This window comes from Phycodurus eques, chromosome 13, assembly GCF_024500275.1.
Source record: "Phycodurus eques isolate BA_2022a chromosome 13, UOR_Pequ_1.1, whole genome shotgun sequence".
NCBI classification, from domain to species: domain Eukaryota; kingdom Metazoa; phylum Chordata; class Actinopteri; order Syngnathiformes; family Syngnathidae; genus Phycodurus; species Phycodurus eques.
This window is the reverse complement of record NC_084537.1, coordinates 18,226,700-18,245,651: the sequence shown is the minus strand read 5'-3', so window position 1 is coordinate 18,245,651 and position 18,952 is coordinate 18,226,700. Positions and strand designations below refer to the sequence as shown.

General features: G+C 40.6%; 1 protein-coding gene across 1 annotated transcript in view; it reads right to left on the bottom strand.

Annotated features, from left to right (window-relative positions):
- The window catches only part of abca4b (ATP-binding cassette, sub-family A (ABC1), member 4b), a 38,218-nt gene that overhangs the window by 800 nt on the left and 18,466 nt on the right, over positions 1 to 18,952 (bottom strand). The window contains exons 19-48 of the mRNA XM_061694227.1: positions 18,492 to 18,701; positions 17,898 to 18,075; positions 17,686 to 17,817; positions 17,098 to 17,237; positions 16,884 to 17,021; positions 16,634 to 16,815; positions 15,356 to 15,461; positions 15,065 to 15,270; positions 14,202 to 14,259; positions 12,765 to 12,940; positions 11,642 to 11,766; positions 11,453 to 11,551; positions 10,134 to 10,415; positions 9,167 to 9,199; positions 8,979 to 9,084; positions 8,824 to 8,898; positions 8,545 to 8,714; positions 7,368 to 7,545; positions 7,175 to 7,290; positions 6,429 to 6,576; positions 5,571 to 5,694; positions 5,077 to 5,206; positions 4,543 to 4,678; positions 4,376 to 4,438; positions 4,160 to 4,266; positions 3,204 to 3,345; positions 2,715 to 2,849; positions 2,534 to 2,637; positions 1,670 to 1,762; positions 149 to 398 (exon numbers count right to left, since the gene is read on the bottom strand). Of these exons, the coding sequence (XP_061550211.1) occupies positions 149 to 398; positions 1,670 to 1,762; positions 2,534 to 2,637; positions 2,715 to 2,849; positions 3,204 to 3,345; positions 4,160 to 4,266; positions 4,376 to 4,438; positions 4,543 to 4,678; positions 5,077 to 5,206; positions 5,571 to 5,694; positions 6,429 to 6,576; positions 7,175 to 7,290; positions 7,368 to 7,545; positions 8,545 to 8,714; positions 8,824 to 8,898; positions 8,979 to 9,084; positions 9,167 to 9,199; positions 10,134 to 10,415; positions 11,453 to 11,551; positions 11,642 to 11,766; positions 12,765 to 12,940; positions 14,202 to 14,259; positions 15,065 to 15,270; positions 15,356 to 15,461; positions 16,634 to 16,815; positions 16,884 to 17,021; positions 17,098 to 17,237; positions 17,686 to 17,817; positions 17,898 to 18,075; positions 18,492 to 18,701 (4,142 nt within the window). The remainder of the gene's footprint in view (positions 1 to 148; positions 399 to 1,669; positions 1,763 to 2,533; positions 2,638 to 2,714; positions 2,850 to 3,203; positions 3,346 to 4,159; positions 4,267 to 4,375; positions 4,439 to 4,542; positions 4,679 to 5,076; positions 5,207 to 5,570; positions 5,695 to 6,428; positions 6,577 to 7,174; positions 7,291 to 7,367; positions 7,546 to 8,544; positions 8,715 to 8,823; positions 8,899 to 8,978; positions 9,085 to 9,166; positions 9,200 to 10,133; positions 10,416 to 11,452; positions 11,552 to 11,641; positions 11,767 to 12,764; positions 12,941 to 14,201; positions 14,260 to 15,064; positions 15,271 to 15,355; positions 15,462 to 16,633; positions 16,816 to 16,883; positions 17,022 to 17,097; positions 17,238 to 17,685; positions 17,818 to 17,897; positions 18,076 to 18,491; positions 18,702 to 18,952) is intronic.

The window sequence follows — 18,952 nt, the reverse complement described above, 5'->3', positions numbered from 1 at the left end:
CGAAAATGGTACATTAAAAATAGAAAAAGGTACATAAAACACAAAAAGGTATATAACTCAACTGAAAGGTGCATAAAATAATAACAAAAGTAAATACAACAAAAAGGTAGAAAAACCAGCAAGGTGTTTGCAGGAGTGGGAGTGGTACCTGGTCTAGCGTGGTCTGCGTGACGGAGTAGTCCTGGATGCACAGCCTGTCCTTGTTGGAGACGAGCAGCTGGAAGATCCTGGCCAGCGAGGACGCGGCGATGTGGTACTGGAGAGTGTTGTAGTGTTTCTCGCGCCGCACGCACGCCGGAAAGCTGCTCTCCATGAACGCCTCCACGGGCGCCAGGGCGGGAGGCGCGCCCGCTTTGCCCGCCGCCATCTTCATGCTCAGCACGTAGCCGTCCCCGAATCTGAAAGGAGACGGCGCCCGCCGCTTTGTCATCAGGTCGCTCTCCACAATCTAGTCACATCCAAGGCGCATTTTTCAGTGATTATTATTGTTCTTGTAGAGGGTCAAAATATTAGGAACAGTCAGAACGTGCAGTGCGCTTGTCTTACACACAGTGTTGGGAAGATTACTTGGGAAATGTAGTTGGTTCCAATTAATCCTGTTGAAAATGTAGTCGTGTACCAATTTTAATTAAGTTTCCATTACTTTTCTTCATTTTGAATGAATTTCATCAACAGGACCTTTGGATGTGTCCTCAAAAAAGTGGATTAAAACCATTGATCCTTATTTTGGATATAGCCACATATTTGTTCTTTCCACAAATAATACACTGATAACATCCATCCATCCATTTTCTGAGCCGCTTCTCCTCACTCGGGTCGCGGGCGTGCTGGAGCCTATCCCGGCTCTCATCGGGCAGGAGGCGGGGCACGCCCTGGACTGGTTGCCAGCCAATCGCAAACACTGATAACAGAACTTGATCAAATTTAAATACATTAAAAAAAATTGTTTCTTGCATTATACGTATGTGTACAGTATGAGGAAAACATGATACCATGCCATGTTGACCTAATGACAAATGTGCACAATTTACACAATATTGCTTATATGAAAACCCGGCCGGATAAGTGAATGTTCCATAAAAACGTCCCAAATTACAAAGACGAAACTGTTAATAAGTAAATGTTCTTTTGTGTTCCAAAGTGTAACTATGAGTCGAACCCTTTCAAAATCTCAGACAAAATCATAGCTTGTAGCACAAGGTGGCGCTTCGAGGACATAGTTGGAAAAGTATGTAACGTTTGAGACGATGGCAGAATGGCACATGACCAGAGAGAGCCAGTCACAAGCGTCGGCTTTTGAAGGAGGAAGAGATGTGAAAAAAAAATACAAATCTTTTGAAGCTATTTTTCCAATGTAACTAAAATTGTAATCATGGACATTTCCAAAAAGCAGCAGTAAAGTAATTACACATGACATAATCTGGTTACATGTAAATCGTTACTCGCCAACACTGCTGATACGTAGTACTACGTGACAATGCTTTCAAAACGGAACATGGATTTTTTTTCTTCTTTTGTTTACGTCAGTAACTAGGTATATATTGCGGATTATTTCTTTTTTGAGTGTGTATTAAGGCACAAATGGGTTTCGCATTGTGACACATTTCTCCACCAGCAAATGTGTCACCTGTGGCTTCCCGTCTAAAACGGTCGCTGTTGATGCTCTCACTTGTATTTGAGGTGCTGGATGGTTCCCAGGCACTTGAAGGTGCCGTTGACCATGATGGCGAGTCGCGTGCACAGAGCCTCACACTCCTCCATGCTGGTGGGCACAGAACAGAAACATCAAATCTTAACCCCTACACCATAAAACAATGCCGCCTTATACTGTAAGTATACTTGCAAAGTCGAGTCTGAAACCTGGAACGCTCCCTAAAGTCCCAGCTACGACGTTTCTATTAGACAGGGCTAAGGCCTTGTATAAGTGAAGCTCCTCCCCTCAAGCCTATTAGTTGCTTGGTACCAGGATGCCACAAGAGGGCGCCAAAGCACTGCTTTTATATTAGACAGGGCTTTGGCCTGAGCACAAAAACAACAAATACAGTGCAAATAAAATGTCTACACTCCCCTGTTTAAAAGCCAGGTTTTTGTGATATAGAAAAATAAGACCAAGCTAAATTATTTCAAACATTTTCGCAGTTATTCAGAGTTATAAGAGGGTGTGCACACTTGTGCAATCACATTATCTCAATTGTTTATTTGTACTTCCCCTCTCGAAAAAGTATTTTTGCCAATGGAGTTCAACAGGTTATAGGTCACGATAAAGGTGGAAAACGTTTTGAAGTGCTTTATCTTGCTCTCATTTCTTTTTTCTTTTTTTTTTAATCACAAAAACTTGTCATTTGAAGATACTTGCTATAGATCCACTACAGGTGAGTTTTTCAGTCCAAAACAGGGGATAGATTCCCCCCCAAAAATCTGCAATTAAGTTGGTGAATCCTCAAGTAGCAAATGACAAATATGAGTGGGAACATGATATGAAAGAATAGCATTGCTAACAATGGCGAAAATATATAAATATGAAAATACAAACCTGTGCGACGTCAGCACCACGGCCCGCCCGTCCCGGATGACGGTCAGGATGGCGTTCCACAGGAAGCGGCGGGAATGCGGGTCCATCCCCGTGGTGGGCTCGTCCTGAAAGGCGAAGAGTCGCCGCTAAAATAACATTCCGCGGATGAATAGAATTCCGAGGTGCTGATCGGTTGACTCACCAAAAGAACCAGCGCCGGGCAACCGATCATGGCGATGGCAGTGGACAGTTTGCGTTTGTTGCCGCCGCTGTAGGTGCCGGCGCAGAGGCCGGCGTACTCCGACAAGCCCAATTTCTCGATGCCCCATTCGGCCACCTGACGCGGGAGAGGGAGTTTAGCGTCATACGCCAACACCAAACCGTACCCGTTCAGCACCACAAAGCAAACTGCAGCGAGAAAAGCTCGTAAGTGACGTCACTCGTACGTTGAGATGCAACTGTACTTCCTTGACGCCACTTGCTAATTCTCCATTAGCCAGGGCTTTGGTGCCATCTTGTGGCAACTCGTGGCATTACAGTGAGCAAAAAAAAAAAAAAAACTACAAAATAGGTGAATTTTTCAGGGAATAGTTGAGGTTGTATTCTTTAGGGGGAAAAAAAACACAAATACCTGGGGGCTTCACTGGATTGCGAAAATGGCTAATTTCCCAGCCGGGATCCTACCACTCACCCTGGGGATCTCGTCCTCGGGCACCCCCCTAAGGCGGGCGTACAGGTACAGGTGCTCCCTGCCCGTCAGCAGCTCGTCAATAGCGTCGAACTGCGGGCAGTAGCCCATGTTCTGGTGCACGTCCAGAATCTCCTTCAGGACGCTGCGACACAACACCACAAAGTACCACTCACGACACTCTTTTTCCTGTTTTTTGTTTTTGTTTGTTTTTTTGTGTGTGCTGATTTTACATTTCAATGTAGTGCAGAATGTCAATGAGGGGAAGATTATTTTCTATAAGTGTGGGCTTAAGGAGGAAAAATGTTGGCCAGGAGCCATTTTCAGTGGCTCCACCAACACCATTAGTTGTGCCCTTTAATGTATTCACATTCATGGTTATTACAATTAATCCCACTCATCTTTCCATTAGAGTGACCTTCCAACATGCTGGATGGCTTCCAAATGACAAATCGGAACCGGAATAACGATCAACGACGGGAGGGTAAAGTACATCCATTAAGACCGCGAGAAGGACGTAGGAACTTCATGCAATACATCTTGGGGTACGTCTTGTTCCTTACCTAACCCTGCACCTAAAACTAAACCCAACTCTAATCTAAGGTAAATTTAAGCCTTAAATAACCTTAATTCAAACCTAACTAGTAATATTATATTACAATAATATCATATTGATGTTCATATAAAGTATTAGTAGGATCATAAGGAAGTACAGAAAGGGGTTGGACTAAATACGTTTTTACTTCTTCATACTCCTTTTTGAATGTCTATCACTTTTTTTGTAATACACTTCAATATTGTCTGTTTTGATGTTCTTTATCATTTTCATATATTTGAAATAAAAAACGCAATCAATCAACAATGCCCTTAACACATCAACCAAGTTACCTTAACCTTAATCAAACCTGACCCTTACCCTAACCTAACCAAACCTTAGCCTAAGGTTTGTGGTCTTGTACCTGTAACCAAGCACGGTGGCGTCGCCCGAGCTGACGTCTGTGTCGCCTGTCAACATTTTGAAGGTGGTTGTCTTGCCAGCGCCGTTGACGCCTAAAAGTCCAAAACACTGAAAGGACAAAAGACGCGTTTCATGGAAGCGGTGACGAACACAAACGCAAAAGTGCAGTGTGGACACAGAGGGGCCAATCAAAAAGGTCAAAAGCCAGCGAGCTCACCTCCCCAGCGGGAACGCCGACACAGATCCCGTCCACCGCCGTCCTCTTCCCGCCCACGTATGTCTGTGAGAACAAGTCCGAAAAAAAACAAAACAACCCCACTGACTTCATTTGTTTTTCAAATATACTTTTACTAGGAAGTTGCAAGAAACACCGCCGTTGATGACCTTGGAGAGGTCTCGGATGTGCAGGATGTCCGACTCGCTCCCGCCGTCGTAGATTCTTCGTCGCTCGCAAGCCACGTCGTCGTCCTCGTCTGCCGCCGGAGTCCGCCCGGCGTCCGATAAGCTGCGACTATCACGACTGTACGAGGAAATATCAATGCTGTATGGTTCAGGCATTTACAGTGTTTAACTTCAAAGTTGTTCCCATTTCAAAACAAATTTGTCCCATGTTTTTTGTTTTGAAGTAACATTTTAACATCCCTAACCCCCCCACTGTAAAACTACGGTCAAATAAAACTAAAATACTGTTTAGTCAAACTACTTGCTAGACACCTGACAGAAACATGGAAATTGAACAGGAAATTGTTTGCAGATCATTCAAAATAGCCAAAGAAAAAGTAACACCACACATGATTTGACTGTCTGTGGCTCATTTTTCCCAGTACATTTTGGTTGAACTCTAAACAGATGGACTTAGACGTTTTCACCATGTATCTACTGTATATGAGACCTGATGATGTGTGTATGATGTCGTACCAGTGGTCTAGGCAGAAGCGGTACTGGATGAGGAGGTTGAGAGCAAAGTAGACGAAACCTTCCGCCGCCATGAAGCAAACGTTCTGCCCCACAAAGTCCCATCGGAAGGCGTTGTCCGCGTGCTCCTCACCTGCCGAAAACACGAACGCTCATTGGACTTGCCGTGATTCCACTACGACTAAAGCGGTGACGTCAGTGATGTCGGCCAACTTGGAGCGCTGGAATGTAAGCGCCCCACCTTGGTCCTCTCTATTTCAAATTGAGAGTCAATATGTAACAAATTGTGCGACAACAGAGATAAACAAAACATCTTTACTTTATCGTTCCTGCTAATCTAAAAAGATATGTACATATATTTCTAAATATTTGTATCTTGTTATACAACATTTTTGTCTTCAAGGAAATTAATGCGGTGACCACCAGCAGTGGTGGGCGGCGCCCTAGCGCCCACTATTGACCGGCCGCCACTGGACTAATGTGGCGTGTGTCATTACCGAAGCGGGCGTAGACGTCGGTGACCGCCTGGTTCATGGCCATGTCGATGAGGCCGCGGCCCAGACAGAAATGAGGGAAGACCAGCAGGCCTTTCTTCAGCCACTCGTTGAACATCAGCAATGACTGGTACGCACACACACACGCACACACACACTTAGTCATACATCCTCTGAGTCCCATCCCATATCAGTTTCTGTGAATATGTGTGTGTACCAACAAAAACATTTCACACGTTCAATAACAACAAGCCGTGGTTCTTCGCCAGGCTAAAGAGGACGCCTATCGGAGCGGGGACAGAGCTCTGTGCGATTGCGCTAAAAACCGTCTGACAAAAGAAATGAACTTCGCAAAGAGAAATGATGCCGAAAAGAGGGTAAAACGGTTTACTGCCAACGACTCTAAATCCGTCTGGCGAGGATTAAAATCGCTAACCAACTACAAGCGGAGAACAAAAGAGGACTCGCTGACGACTCGAACACCTTCCACTGCAGATTTGAAAAGGACACTTTCACACACACACCCACCCAGCCGTACCATCGACCACCATCGCACCTCTGACTCCCCCTTCTGCGTTGACTATTCATGAAAAGAGGACTTGCACGCTGCCAGAACTAATAACTAACTATTAAACTGCTAGAAGCTAAGTGACCCTCCGTAGTGTGTTCTTTACTGCCAAAATGGCTGTCTATTGTCGTACTAGAGCGGCTGCAACTACCACAGACGAATTCCTTGGGTTTTTTTTGACATACTTGGCAAATAAAGAGGATTCTGATTCTGATATGGAACTCTCCAACCACAACAATAAGCACAATGTTATGTAAGTTACTGTTTTAAGAGATGTCTGTTCTTGTCCTTACCCGGTTGTTGTCAAAGAGCTCCAGGATGAAGGTGACGGCGCTGCTGTTGATGCCAATGAACAGGTTGATGCACGAGAGCGACACGTAGGCGGTGCTCGGAACGTTGAACAGATACGACACGGGGTACATCATGGGCGTCACAGACCACCTGAAACCACAGTGTGGGGGGAGCCGTAGAACAGGATATGAACCTTACCGCGACGTATCGGAGAGCATCTGGCTGCTCAGCACATTATGAAGAATACAATTAATAAATGACAAATAGGGCTTCATTCATTCCATCTAACGTATACATGATATACTGGATGATAGCATATTATCTGTTAGCATGTTAGCATTTTCTCAATTCTCATTTGTAATTGTACCTCACTTAAGAGCACTAGGTGAAATCTTGATGGCTTAGCCATCTATCTTTAACTCAGGTTGCTTGCTATGTATGAGTATGAAGACTGTTAGCATGTTAGCATTTGTTCAATAACCTCAGTGCCTTCTTTACTCAGGTTGCCATCTTGCTATATATTACCATACCGTACCATACCATGTTAGGATTTGATCAATTCTCATTTGAGATTGTACCCAACTAAAGAGCGTAATGTAAAATCATTATGGATCAATCTTAGTGCCTTCTTTACTGTGGTTGCTATATTGCTAAATGTACAACTGTAGCCTCTCATGACATGTCTATCAGGTGTCCCTAATTGGCGAGTAGTTTTATTTTTGTAGCACGACATCATTTTGAATCTTACCCGTAGAGCAGAAGAAGCGCTAGGAGGGCGGGTAGGTTGGACGGGGACGTGTAACACCTTTTGTCAAATACCACGAAAATGGCGACCACCATAGCAGCACTGATGGAGTAGTTCACCTGGAGGAAACGTTCAGACGGTATGAATGACAACGGAGCAGTTATCCCTAAAAACACCATTGCCGCTTTGCCCTCACCATGTCCCAGAAGAAGTTAGCCAGCCAGTAGATGAAAGGGCTAACACCGCTAACAAACTGCAGGTGCTTAGCTTTGGTGGCACGCTCTTGGATGAGGTAGAGGACGAAGCTAGCCGGGATGAAAGACATAGCGAAGATCACGCAGATGGCCACCACCGCGTTCACAGACGTAGTCAACCTGGCGGGAGAAAACAACCGGGCACTATCAAAGCTGAGGAGTAGAATTCTATATTGAATTTGCAATCTTGCAATACAAGCTGCTAGCATGTTAGCATTTTGTCCAATCTCATTTTCCTTTTGAAATAGTGGCCGACGACAAGACATGATATGCAATCCTTATAGGTCTGCGTCGCTACTTTCGGTACCGTTTTAAAGTTGCTGAATTGAGAAATGTTAGCATGTTAGCACTAAATTAAAGTCTCATTAGAGTTTTGAAATACGTAAACACATCTGCCTTATCACTTTCTGTACTGAGGTTATTATATGTTAGTTAATTGTTAACATGTTATTTCATCAATTTCCATTAGAAATAGTAAGCCTGCCGACGACAGGACATGATGTATAATCCCTATGGGTCTGTCTTCGTACTTTGTGTATTCATGTTGCTGAATGGATATATAATGTTAGCGTACCAATTGTTATCATGACAGCATTTCATCCAGTCTCGATCGTGTTTTGAAATCGGACTCGAGTGCATGGCATCTGCTTCATCACTTTCTGTACTCAGGTTGCTATTAAGGTATACATTTCTCATTCAAAATATTAAGAAGAAGAAGAAGAAGAATCATCTTTTATTGTCATGAACATGTATGCATGCACACGAAATTTGTTCTCTGCATTTAACCCATCACAGTGAACACATACACATACACATACCCAACTAAATAGCATGTTGTAAAATCCTTATTGAGCTGCCTTGGTGCTTTTAGTGGGTAGTAGCAGTGCAGTTCAGGTTGTTTTCTTGCTCTCTGTTTCTCCAAAGGCTTTTAGCACGTTTGCACCTGTCCACCGATTAACGATATGTTACCAACTTAACATTATGAGTCCATGCAGGTTGTGAACCTGCTATATGTTAATACTGTAAGAATTCCATTTTTTTAAGGTAGCAAAGTTCTACGGGACTTGGACTTTTCAAATAATGATCGACCAGCAAGTGTGTCAGAGGCTCAGCACTCACACAGTGACCTCGGAGAGCTGCTCCTTGGTGAGGTTCAGCGGGTGGTTGAGAGCGGTGATGCCAAACTCAATGGGCTTGGCACTGATGGGCAGGGAGGCTCGCATGATGGCGTTGTTGGCCACGTTCATGAAGGCCACCATGGCGTGCCAGCCTTTGTTGTTGTACCACACCTGCCAGAGAAGACCATTTATAACCTCCTCTCAACGGCGCTCCAAATTACATACACCATCCTGTGCTGTTGTGCAACCATTATTATCGTTTGTCCTCAATGGTGCCCACCTTTATGTTAAATTCACTCTCCATGTATCGCAAGAAAGGGCCGAGCTCTCGCAGTGCCGCTCTGGAATGTTGACCCTGCCAGAGACGAGGTTTGTGATTAGCGAACTTGGAAGAGGTCAAACGCCATGCTCTCCGCTAACGACGGGATTGGTTACCCCGGTGATGTTGAGCATTCGTCCAAGTTGACGGAAAACGTTCTCGATGTCTCTGGGCTCCACGTCCAGAATGGGAAGCTGTCCTCCGATAGACAGACCGCCATACCTGAGGAGAGACTCCAGTCAGCTGGGACACATGAAACCTATGATTTTATTGATTTACTGATGGTAGATACTAGCGTACATACCTTTGCTCATTGACCCAGTATTTGCTCTTCAAACTGTGTGATGAATTACAAAGAAATTAGACAGTAACATTAACAATACTAGCAAACAATACTAATTAGTATATCAACGCAACATCTGACCTCAGGTCTCTTGGATTGTATTTCATACAAAATTAACTGGAGAGATAATAGTCCAACAGTACAGTAGAGTTTGGAAATGATTGGTTTAGAAAAAGGCACAAACAAACAAAATATTTTTTATATAATTGAACTTAATGTCGTCTGTAATTTTTAATTGTATTATTATTTTCTTGATTGTATTTTCATCTTTCAATACTTTTACTTTTAACTTGGTTTATTATTTTATTTTTAATATTAATTGCAGTCTTTTTTGTTTTTATATTTTATGTACATTTTGTCTTTATCATTTTTACTTTTATTATTTTAATTTTAACTTTCAATGCTATTATTTGTTGATTTTAATGTTATAAGTTGAATTACATTTAATTGTATATTTTATTGTATTTTGTATTCTTAATGTATTTTTATTCAATTTTTTTTAAATTATAGTTATGTTTACTTTTATTATTTTTATTTGTAATTGTACTCAGTTTTATTTTGTATTTTCTTTAAATATAAAATATATATCATTTCTTTTTTTATAGTTTGAATTCCAAATCATCGTCTTTTCTATTTGGGCATACAACAATACTTACTGTTTTGAAGGTTCACCTTCACCAACACTTTGGTTAATTCAAGTAAAAATAATGTAAAATGAACAGAGTGCATGCTGTGGAATAAAAAAAAAAATCAATAGAAGTTGACTGGTAGAGAGCTGAGAATTAAAATGCATTGTTTTGACCTTCAAGTTGAGCTACTGTGGTCTTCTCAATAAAAAAACAAACATCTTCCTGTACTGTAGCTTGTGAAAATCAATAAGGATTCTTGCCAGGCTATTAGCAGAAAAGAAAAAGGCAAATGCATTCACCTTTTTCTGATCAGACTCGGGTAGGTTTTGACGAGGAAGTCAGAGATGTTGCGCTCGGTCAGATCCATCATGGTGTCCCCAGTGGCTTCCAGGCGTTGCGGCGGCGGGAGGCCTCCAGCGCCGGCAGGACAGACGGGCATCATGGTCAGCTTTCTGCTGCTGCTGCACTGGCAGGAGGGCGACGGGTTCCTCTCGTTCCATTCGGGACTCTGCAGGACGTTGCCCGTCACGCCGTCGACGTCGAGATGCCGCCACTCGGACACCTCGTCGCTGCAAGGCATCCTGAATGGAAGTCAGTGGACAGACAAATCATGATTCGAGCTCCAGATGAACGTAGGCTGTGGATAAAAGATATGCAGACGACTACATAGTCATTTAAATCTGGTAAAAATAAAAAAAATAAAAATCATCTGTCTCCTCCAAGGTAAATGATGTACATACGGCATAAAATATAGGCGTAATGGTAATTAAAAATTTTAAATAAAACTACAATATTTAAAATTTGAAAAATTTTATTTCATATTATAAGCAAGTACAACTGTATACATTTAAAATAGAAAATATATGATTACATTTAACAATTAAAATTTACCATTTAAAATTGACTTCATTAAATAAACAAATTGGAATTGAGTGACGAATGTATTTCAATTAAAAATTTTGTAAAAGATTTTGTAGAACATTTAACACTTAGTAATTACAACAGAAAAAAAAATAAAACATACGACATTTGCAAATAAAATATTTGAAAATTAGACAATTTATTTAACATTTTTAATTTGGGGTATTTAATTCCCCAAAGGAGGGATAGAGTCATCGAAAAAATATTCCGCTGTTGGAGTTTAAATGTAAAATGTATTTCCTTTTAAAATGTATTCTAATTTAGATTTTTTAATTCAACAAGTAAGCTTAAATTGAAAATGTAATTAAAAATGAAAAACAATTACATTTAATACAAGATTCAGTGCAGTTTAAAATTGTATTTTATTTAAAATTCAATAAAGAAATGTTTAATTAACTCTAAAATGAAAAAAAAATGTAGCTTTTATGTCTTTTTCCTCAGAATGAGGGATGAGATCTTTAAGGCAATAGTCCCCTACTGGATGTAGTATTAGCCGCATTAACAGTGGTGAGACGGCACCTGTGGGAAAGTGGCCGCAAATGCTATCCTGCTTTTGCAGGGTTCTGCATGAAGCCAAAGGTGGGGAAATGCCTTAAAATCTTCTGTTGTGGCCTCGATACAGCCATTTTGCAGCATTTCTTGTACGCAAACCTTCGCTAATCAGTATCCCGCCTAAACCAGCCTCTTTGCTTCTCACCCCAGTGGGTCCCCCTGCATGCAGCGGGTTCCGAGACCCGGTCGCCTTAGGAATCGTTCGGTGAAGTGCCTCATGGCCGGGTCCGAAGGTTGCTCGTTACTGCATTGGAAAGACAACAATTAGAAAGGTCATCACTGTTTGTAGCACACTGTCTCAAAAGAACAAGTATGGCATCTCGTGACTGCCAACCTGAAGAAGGTGACCTGTGGGCCGTACATCCACGGGGTCAAAGTCAGGCTTGGGTACTCTCCAAATGGTGGAACAATGGTGGTGAAGATGAGCGCGACCAGGACGAAGCTGGCAGGCAGGATGATCTGACGCAGGATGAACACAATCAATGTTGAATGAAAAGGACAACCCAAATCACTTTTGATCCTGATTCAGATCACTTTCGTAAGTGGAAGTGTCCATTTCCAAATCCAGAATCTGGATCGGAATCTGGCTCTCGATTACTTTTTGTCACGCAGCTAGGAACCAAAGAGCGGATTTCAATGAAAAAGTGTGTAGGGAAATAACTTTTGATCTGGAGCTGGATACAGATTCAGGATCTGGTTCTAGAAAGTGTCAAAATGTTATAAATGGATTTCAGTGACATTTGGAGAATAGTTTTATACGGCTCAAGGACAAATTGGATTGTTATGTATCTGGAGCTAGATGCTAATTTAAGATAAATCATTTAGATGTCTATAGCTTTGGGATTCCCCCCAAAAAAGATCAAAAGGACAGTTAAAATAGCTTTTGATCTGGATTTGAATACAGCTTCTGTATCTGGTTCTCGATCAGTTTTGTAATGTAACGCAAAAATTGTAAATGGCTGACATTTGGTGCATAGCATTGTAATGACACAAGGATGAAATGAATCATTTTATCTGGATTTGGATCGAGACGCACATACCTTTTTGTAACTCAAAAAAGTTGGGAATGTAAGGCTTTAGAAGAACCCAAGAACAGGGCCATCAAACTAACTAACTTGATTTGGATCTGAATCTGAATTTTGCTTCTGGTTCTAGATCATCTATCAAACATTTGTGAAAGGCTCTATAAGAATCTGGATCAGGAACTGGAACAATATCTGTAACAGGATTTTGTAACCTCGATATAAATTACAAAATTTAGAAACTAATTTGCCCGCGACCCTAGTGAGGAAAAACGGCTCAGAAAATGGATGGAAACTAATTTGGAATTAGGTTTGTGCTCATCATCAGTATGAGCCATGACAAACTGATCAATATCTGGAATTCAAATCTTGATCCATATATGGCCATAATTACCAATCGCCCCTTTCTGTTCGTTTTATGCGGTGCGTGCGTACCTGCGCCACAAAGTCTTTGCGGCTGCGGGTGGCATGATGGAACCTCTTGACGAGTAGCGCGTGAAACTGCTTCAGGACCAGCCGCGCCCCTTTCACCTGCTTGGAGCCTTTGCCGGCGCTGCAATCCGACGCGACGTGCAATGTGACGCCGTTAGCTCGCGCGGCATCGTCGCGTTCTGCGGGTGGTGCACAAGCGCAGCATTAAAAACGTGAAAAGACACGTATGGGTTAGCTGTTAGGTGGGGCGGCGAGGAAGTGAGTAAGAGGAGTTGAGGTGAGAGCGGCTGACGACTACAAATCATTAGCCTAATAGCATAACCGCCCCTGTCATTTTTGACTTACTGTCACAGACGCGCTTTCTACAAAATTGATTTTTTCTGTATGCCTGTCATCCAGGTGATGGTAATCTGCCTGGCTTGAACCGAGGCAACTCGACTGTACTTGTTTGTGGAATGGGCTGTGTGTTTTCTTGTTGTCCGAAAGGGTTTAAAATTGACTTAGGCCAGTGATTTTAAAGTGTGCTGCTACGCAGGGTCCGCCTAGTGATACATGAAACAATCACGGAGTGAAATGTTCAAACTGTGCATAATGTTAGCGATACGGTACATTTGTTGAGTACAGTTCACTTGTATTTAACTTTGAAATACAATGCTGTTTTAATAAATTTTTCATTGTTAGTTTTCAAACAATTATTTATGTCTGTACAATTTTCATCTAATTCACAAGTCATAAAAAAATTTAAATACCTGCTGATGTACTTACTCTTTTAACATAACTCACAAAAGACACCATTTTTTAATTATTTGTTATGAATCTCTTTTTATGATCAACGTTGTTTTCTTTTTTTTAAACATTCTTAAAAAAATTTCAAGTTAATAACAATAATAAAAATAAAAATTGTTGTACTATTAAATATTCTTATTAATAATTGAAGATAAGAAACTATTTACAAAATTACAAAAAATAAACTAGTGAAAATAAGAATACAAATATAATAACATACAGTATTAGTTAATTCACCAGTTAATTATCTTAAGAAATACAAATAACAATAAATTGCATATTTTCTTTACAACAAAAGTAAGAATAAATAACATATAATTGCAAAAAAATAAACACATAAAATAATGATAATAATAATAATAATAACAGCATCAGAACTGTGATTAACATTATTTGCTCAGGGAATTAAAAATAAAAATGATTTTTAAAAAAACATGAATAAATAAAAGCATTCACAAAGCTTGCTTTATAAAAATAAAAAAAATAAAATAAAAGCTTCATTTCGCCCATCATGCTTCATTTTTCCTCCGCCGCAACATCCACTATTCTACAGGTGAGAAGTGACGGGAGGAGAACACAGGTAACAAACTCACAACACATGTGGCAGAGGAGAGAAATAAAAGAGTGGAGCATAAGGGTGGTGGTGATATTTACCAGCGGTGGCTGCGTTGGTCGCTGCTGCCTCGCCATCTGCTGTCACCTTTAGGAAGATCTGCAAAGATGGGACATTGATTAAAAAATAATAATAATAATTCAATAGCAGAACAATACAAGTTAAAGCTCTTTGTTTTTTAGGGTTTGCTTTTAATTTACAAATAATTCATATGTAAAAAAGGCTGGGGGAACTTCAATGTTTATTTAATATTTGATATCATTCACAAGCATTATTATTATTATTATTATTATTCCTTAAAAATATGCAAAAACAAAAAACTGAATAAATTGAATGTATCAAATATTTTTAAGAACAAAATGAAGCAAAATAAATATTATATGAAAATATATCAAAATAATAAAAATAATATAATGTAAATAAAATACAAAATAACGTATTTTTTTCATAATCATAAATTTCATAATTCTTACAAATATTTTGTTACCATTTTTGAGCAAAATATTATTATTGTTACAGTAGTATTTTCAAACTTTTTTTCAACTTCAGTTAAAAATACCAAAAGGAGTTTAAAATTGCAATTAAATGGTTTTCATAATTCAACCCCCAAACATGTTCGAATATTGACGAAATGAAGACAAATATTGCTACTGCTACTAGTACTACTACAACTATTACAACTACTAGTACTACTACCTAACTACCTAAGAATAATAATAATCATCATCATCATAATCATAATTTTAATGGTTTATTAAATACTAGTTCTATATTTGTATGTTACACATAATGAAACGTAATCTTTATGGAAATACTGCATAATTCATAACATATATGAAAGAATTGACAATATGTTTACTGTATTAATTGAGAATTGATACTGTGAGCTGACAGGAACGCGTACCTCCTCCAGGGACGTGTCGGAGATGCCGAAGCTGCTCAGGCCCATGTCAGCGAGGGTCTCCTCCAGCTCCCTGAAGAGGCTGGCGTAGGCGCGGTGCTTGAAGCCCCGACTGGGCAGCAGGAAGGTGAGCTCCTGGCCGATGGCCTCGATGAGCTTGGCCTCGGGGACGTGGTGGTGGATGAGGCCGCTGATGCTGTCCAGGTCCCCTGCGGACGTCATAGCAGAGGTTGTTGGTTGTTTTTGTAACCGCGATCTGCGTGTTGATGGTTTTGTGACGTATATGGACCTCACCGTCTAAGACCCGCTCGGCGTTCTGGCACAGGTTCTGGGACTGATCCTTGTATCTGGTGCAAATGGAGCAGGAGCAAGAACAGTCGGAGGCGCAGTCACAGTCATTCTGGTGGAAAAATAAGATACAAAAAGGTTTACATGCTGATAATATGGAATTTCTATTTCATACAGAGTAGTGATGTAAAAAATAGTCTCATAATGCTAATTGATTGGCTTTTATAGTCATTTGTAGTCGCTTTTATTCACCTATTGAGATCAATCACAATATAATAAACACAAATAGAACAGAATTTTATTTTTAAATATTCATTTTTATATTTATTATTTGTTATATTTACAATACATTCAAAACGGGGCATTTTACATTTTTTAAATCATCATTCAGCACAAGCAAAAATATATTTTAATGTATTTAATTTTAATCACAATCATGGTGCGTCACTAATTCTACCTAGCAACAAGAGGTAAGACAAACACTTCTCTACTTAGCAGGTTAAACATTTTATTTCAGTTTTTTATCACTCCCCCCAAAATATCGAATATATGTAATATATAATTGTAGTCATGACATTTTAATTTAGAAACAGATTTATTATTTTGGTTTTTACGTTTATTAATACTTTTGAATACTATATTTTTTATGATTATCATTTTCTGATTAAACTGATTTATTTTTTATTTTAAATACAATTATTAAACTGAATTATAAAGAATTATCATTATTTAATCCCAAATATGTTTTTAATGAGTTTAATTATTTTAAAATCTATCCATGCATCCATCCAACCATCCATTTTCTGAGCCGCTTCTCCTCACAAGGGTCGCGGGAGTGCTGGAGCCTATCCCAGCTATCATCGGGCAGGAGGCGGGGTACACCCTGAACTGGTTGCCAGCCAATCGCAGGGCCCATTTTAAATGATCTTAAATTACAATATTCTTTTGTTTTATTAGTTGATGTTGTTCATTTTTTAATATTGAGATCTGACATCCGAGCTTTTTCAATAATCATTATTTTCTAGTCTTTATTATTACATATATTGTCCTTGCTACTTGCCCAGGAGATGCCACACGGTCCTACTGCCTTACAGTGAGCCATATGTGGTATCCTTTTTGACTTTAGTTACCAACTAAACCAAATTGCCCCATTTGGTACCAACTAAACCAAATTGCCCCATTTGGTAACTAAAGTCAAAAAGGACTGAGTACACATTTTACCTACAGTACCCCTTTCAGATGTCATCATACGTAACTTTAATGTGTAGGTGTCGCGAAGCTCACCTCTTTCTTCTTGAGGTCTTTTATGCGGCGCACCAGGGTCAGGTAGAAGCCGGCGCCGAAGCAGTTCTTGAGGAAGAGCGGCGAGCCGCAGCAGTGCAGGCGACCCTTGGAGATGATGGCGATGCGGTCACTGAGCATGTCGGCCTCGTCCATGTGGTGCGTGGACAGGATCACCGTGCGACCTGCACAACATCAAACGTTAACGTATGTCCATAAAGGTGCTGTTAACCGTAGCTTGTTCTATATGTACCGGATCTATATTTCAACAGCAGATCCCAAATAGACCTCCTGGAGTAAGGATCCACGCCGGAAGTGGGCTCATCCAGGAAGACCACCTTGGAGCCGCCGACAAACGCCATTGCGACCGACAGCTTCCTCTGCATGCCACCTGTTGTTTTGCGAAATGGAGGCTTCGGGAGTGTTTTTTCACTTAAACGTGATAAAGAGACGCAGTGACTCCCGACCTGAGAGGTTCCGGGCCTCGTCGTCTCGCTTGTGAGGCAGGCCCACGTCCAGCAGCATGTCCTCAACCTCGTTCCGCGCCTCAGCCGGCGTGCGACCCTTCAGCAGCGAGTAGAACAGGATGTGCTCCTCCACCGTCAGACTGAAAGCCAAACAAGAACCACAGAGAATCCAAATATACCTAGCGACAATTTTACTAAGACAATTTTATTTTAATATCCAATACAAAACAATGATAATGTTAACACTTCTATGATTGTAAATGTTATTTTTTAATCTGTTTCTGCTTTTTAATATATTGACAACCAATGCAATAAATTAAAATATTTGTTATAACATTTTTGAATTATTTACTATTTCATATTTAATATAATAATAATAATAATAATACATTTGAAATAGTTATGAATGCTTACATTATACAGGCTTTCACTATTTAGAAAAACAAAATTATTATTGAGACTTCACTCCAAAGCAAAACACTGTCTATATTTTTTTATTTTCAAAAGTGACGATTATCCTTGGAAACACAGAAAGCATGTAATAAAGTGGCCGTGTCTTTCATTTCAATGTGGTGGAGAGGCACTCACTGATTGAAGAGGATGTTGTACTGAGGACACATCCCCAGGGAGGATCGCACGCCGTCCATTTCGGTGCGGATGTCTTTTCCGTATATGTAAGCAGAGCCGGATGTGGGCGGGAAGAGTCCGGTCAGGATGGACCTGCACAGAAGACAAAAGCCCAAAATTCACACCTGTAATGAACTATGAAAAGTAAACAGTGTGTGATGGGGTTGTCGTACATGGTAGTAGTCTTCCCAGCGCCATTGTGTCCCAGGAAGGAGGTGATCTGACCCTCGTAGAAGTTGAGGCTGAGGCGGTCCACGGCGGGACGGGAGCCCCCCGGGAACACCTTGACCAGCTCCTGGATGCGCACCCCGAGCTCCAGATTCACTGGATCGGGCTCGAACAACAGCACGCCTGCCACGACAAAGCATTCCAACCTTTGAGTAAAATTTTATTGTTCTCAAAAGTATTTATTTTTCAATGACAGGTTTTAATATTTAGCTTCTCGCGATATTACAAACACCATTACATCCAGTACAAGAGCTGTATCAACTATTCTGATTTCACTATATTTTTAGATGCACAGTACGCACATTTATACACGTATGGAAAAACTGTAACTGACAAACTGTTACTATTCAGTAAAAACTTAATAATGACCTATAATATGAAACTATTAAAAACGTTATAATTATTAATATAGTGTAATAGTTGAAATATGTATATATATTTATATTTTCAGTATGACGCTCACGAGAATGCTATTGTTGCTGTACCATACATGCAACACCTCGCCTGTCCACTAGATGGCGGCTTCAGTATGTTCTCACCTTCTTGCCTCTCTGAGGCGTTTTCCTTCTCTTCCTCCTTCTCGTCGTCCTCCTGCCGCCTCAGCCACTCTTTCTCCCGTTCCAGACGCTCCCGCTTGTTTTGGTGCTTGCAGGTTTTCCTGCTGGCCGAGCCGTTGCAGGTGTTGACGGTGTCGGTAGGAGCGCCGCCACTTTCGGGGTCCTTCTCTGCCTTGTCCGCTTCCGGAGCAACTGTGAAACAAATTAAACAATTGTTCAACTATTTAAAATGGTTCCTTGTTCCTTCTTTTTCTATCCTTTCTGAAAATCAGCCTGTTTTGAGGGGGCGGTCCATTCTCATGTAAATAGACCATTACTTACCCCAGTTAAAGATATTGTTCAAATAGGCAGAAAACAAGATTTACCAAGCTGTTTAATTTAAGACTTGATGGGTGGGCACACACTCCAAAAGCTTTGTTTACAAACAATAAAAAGTTTCACTT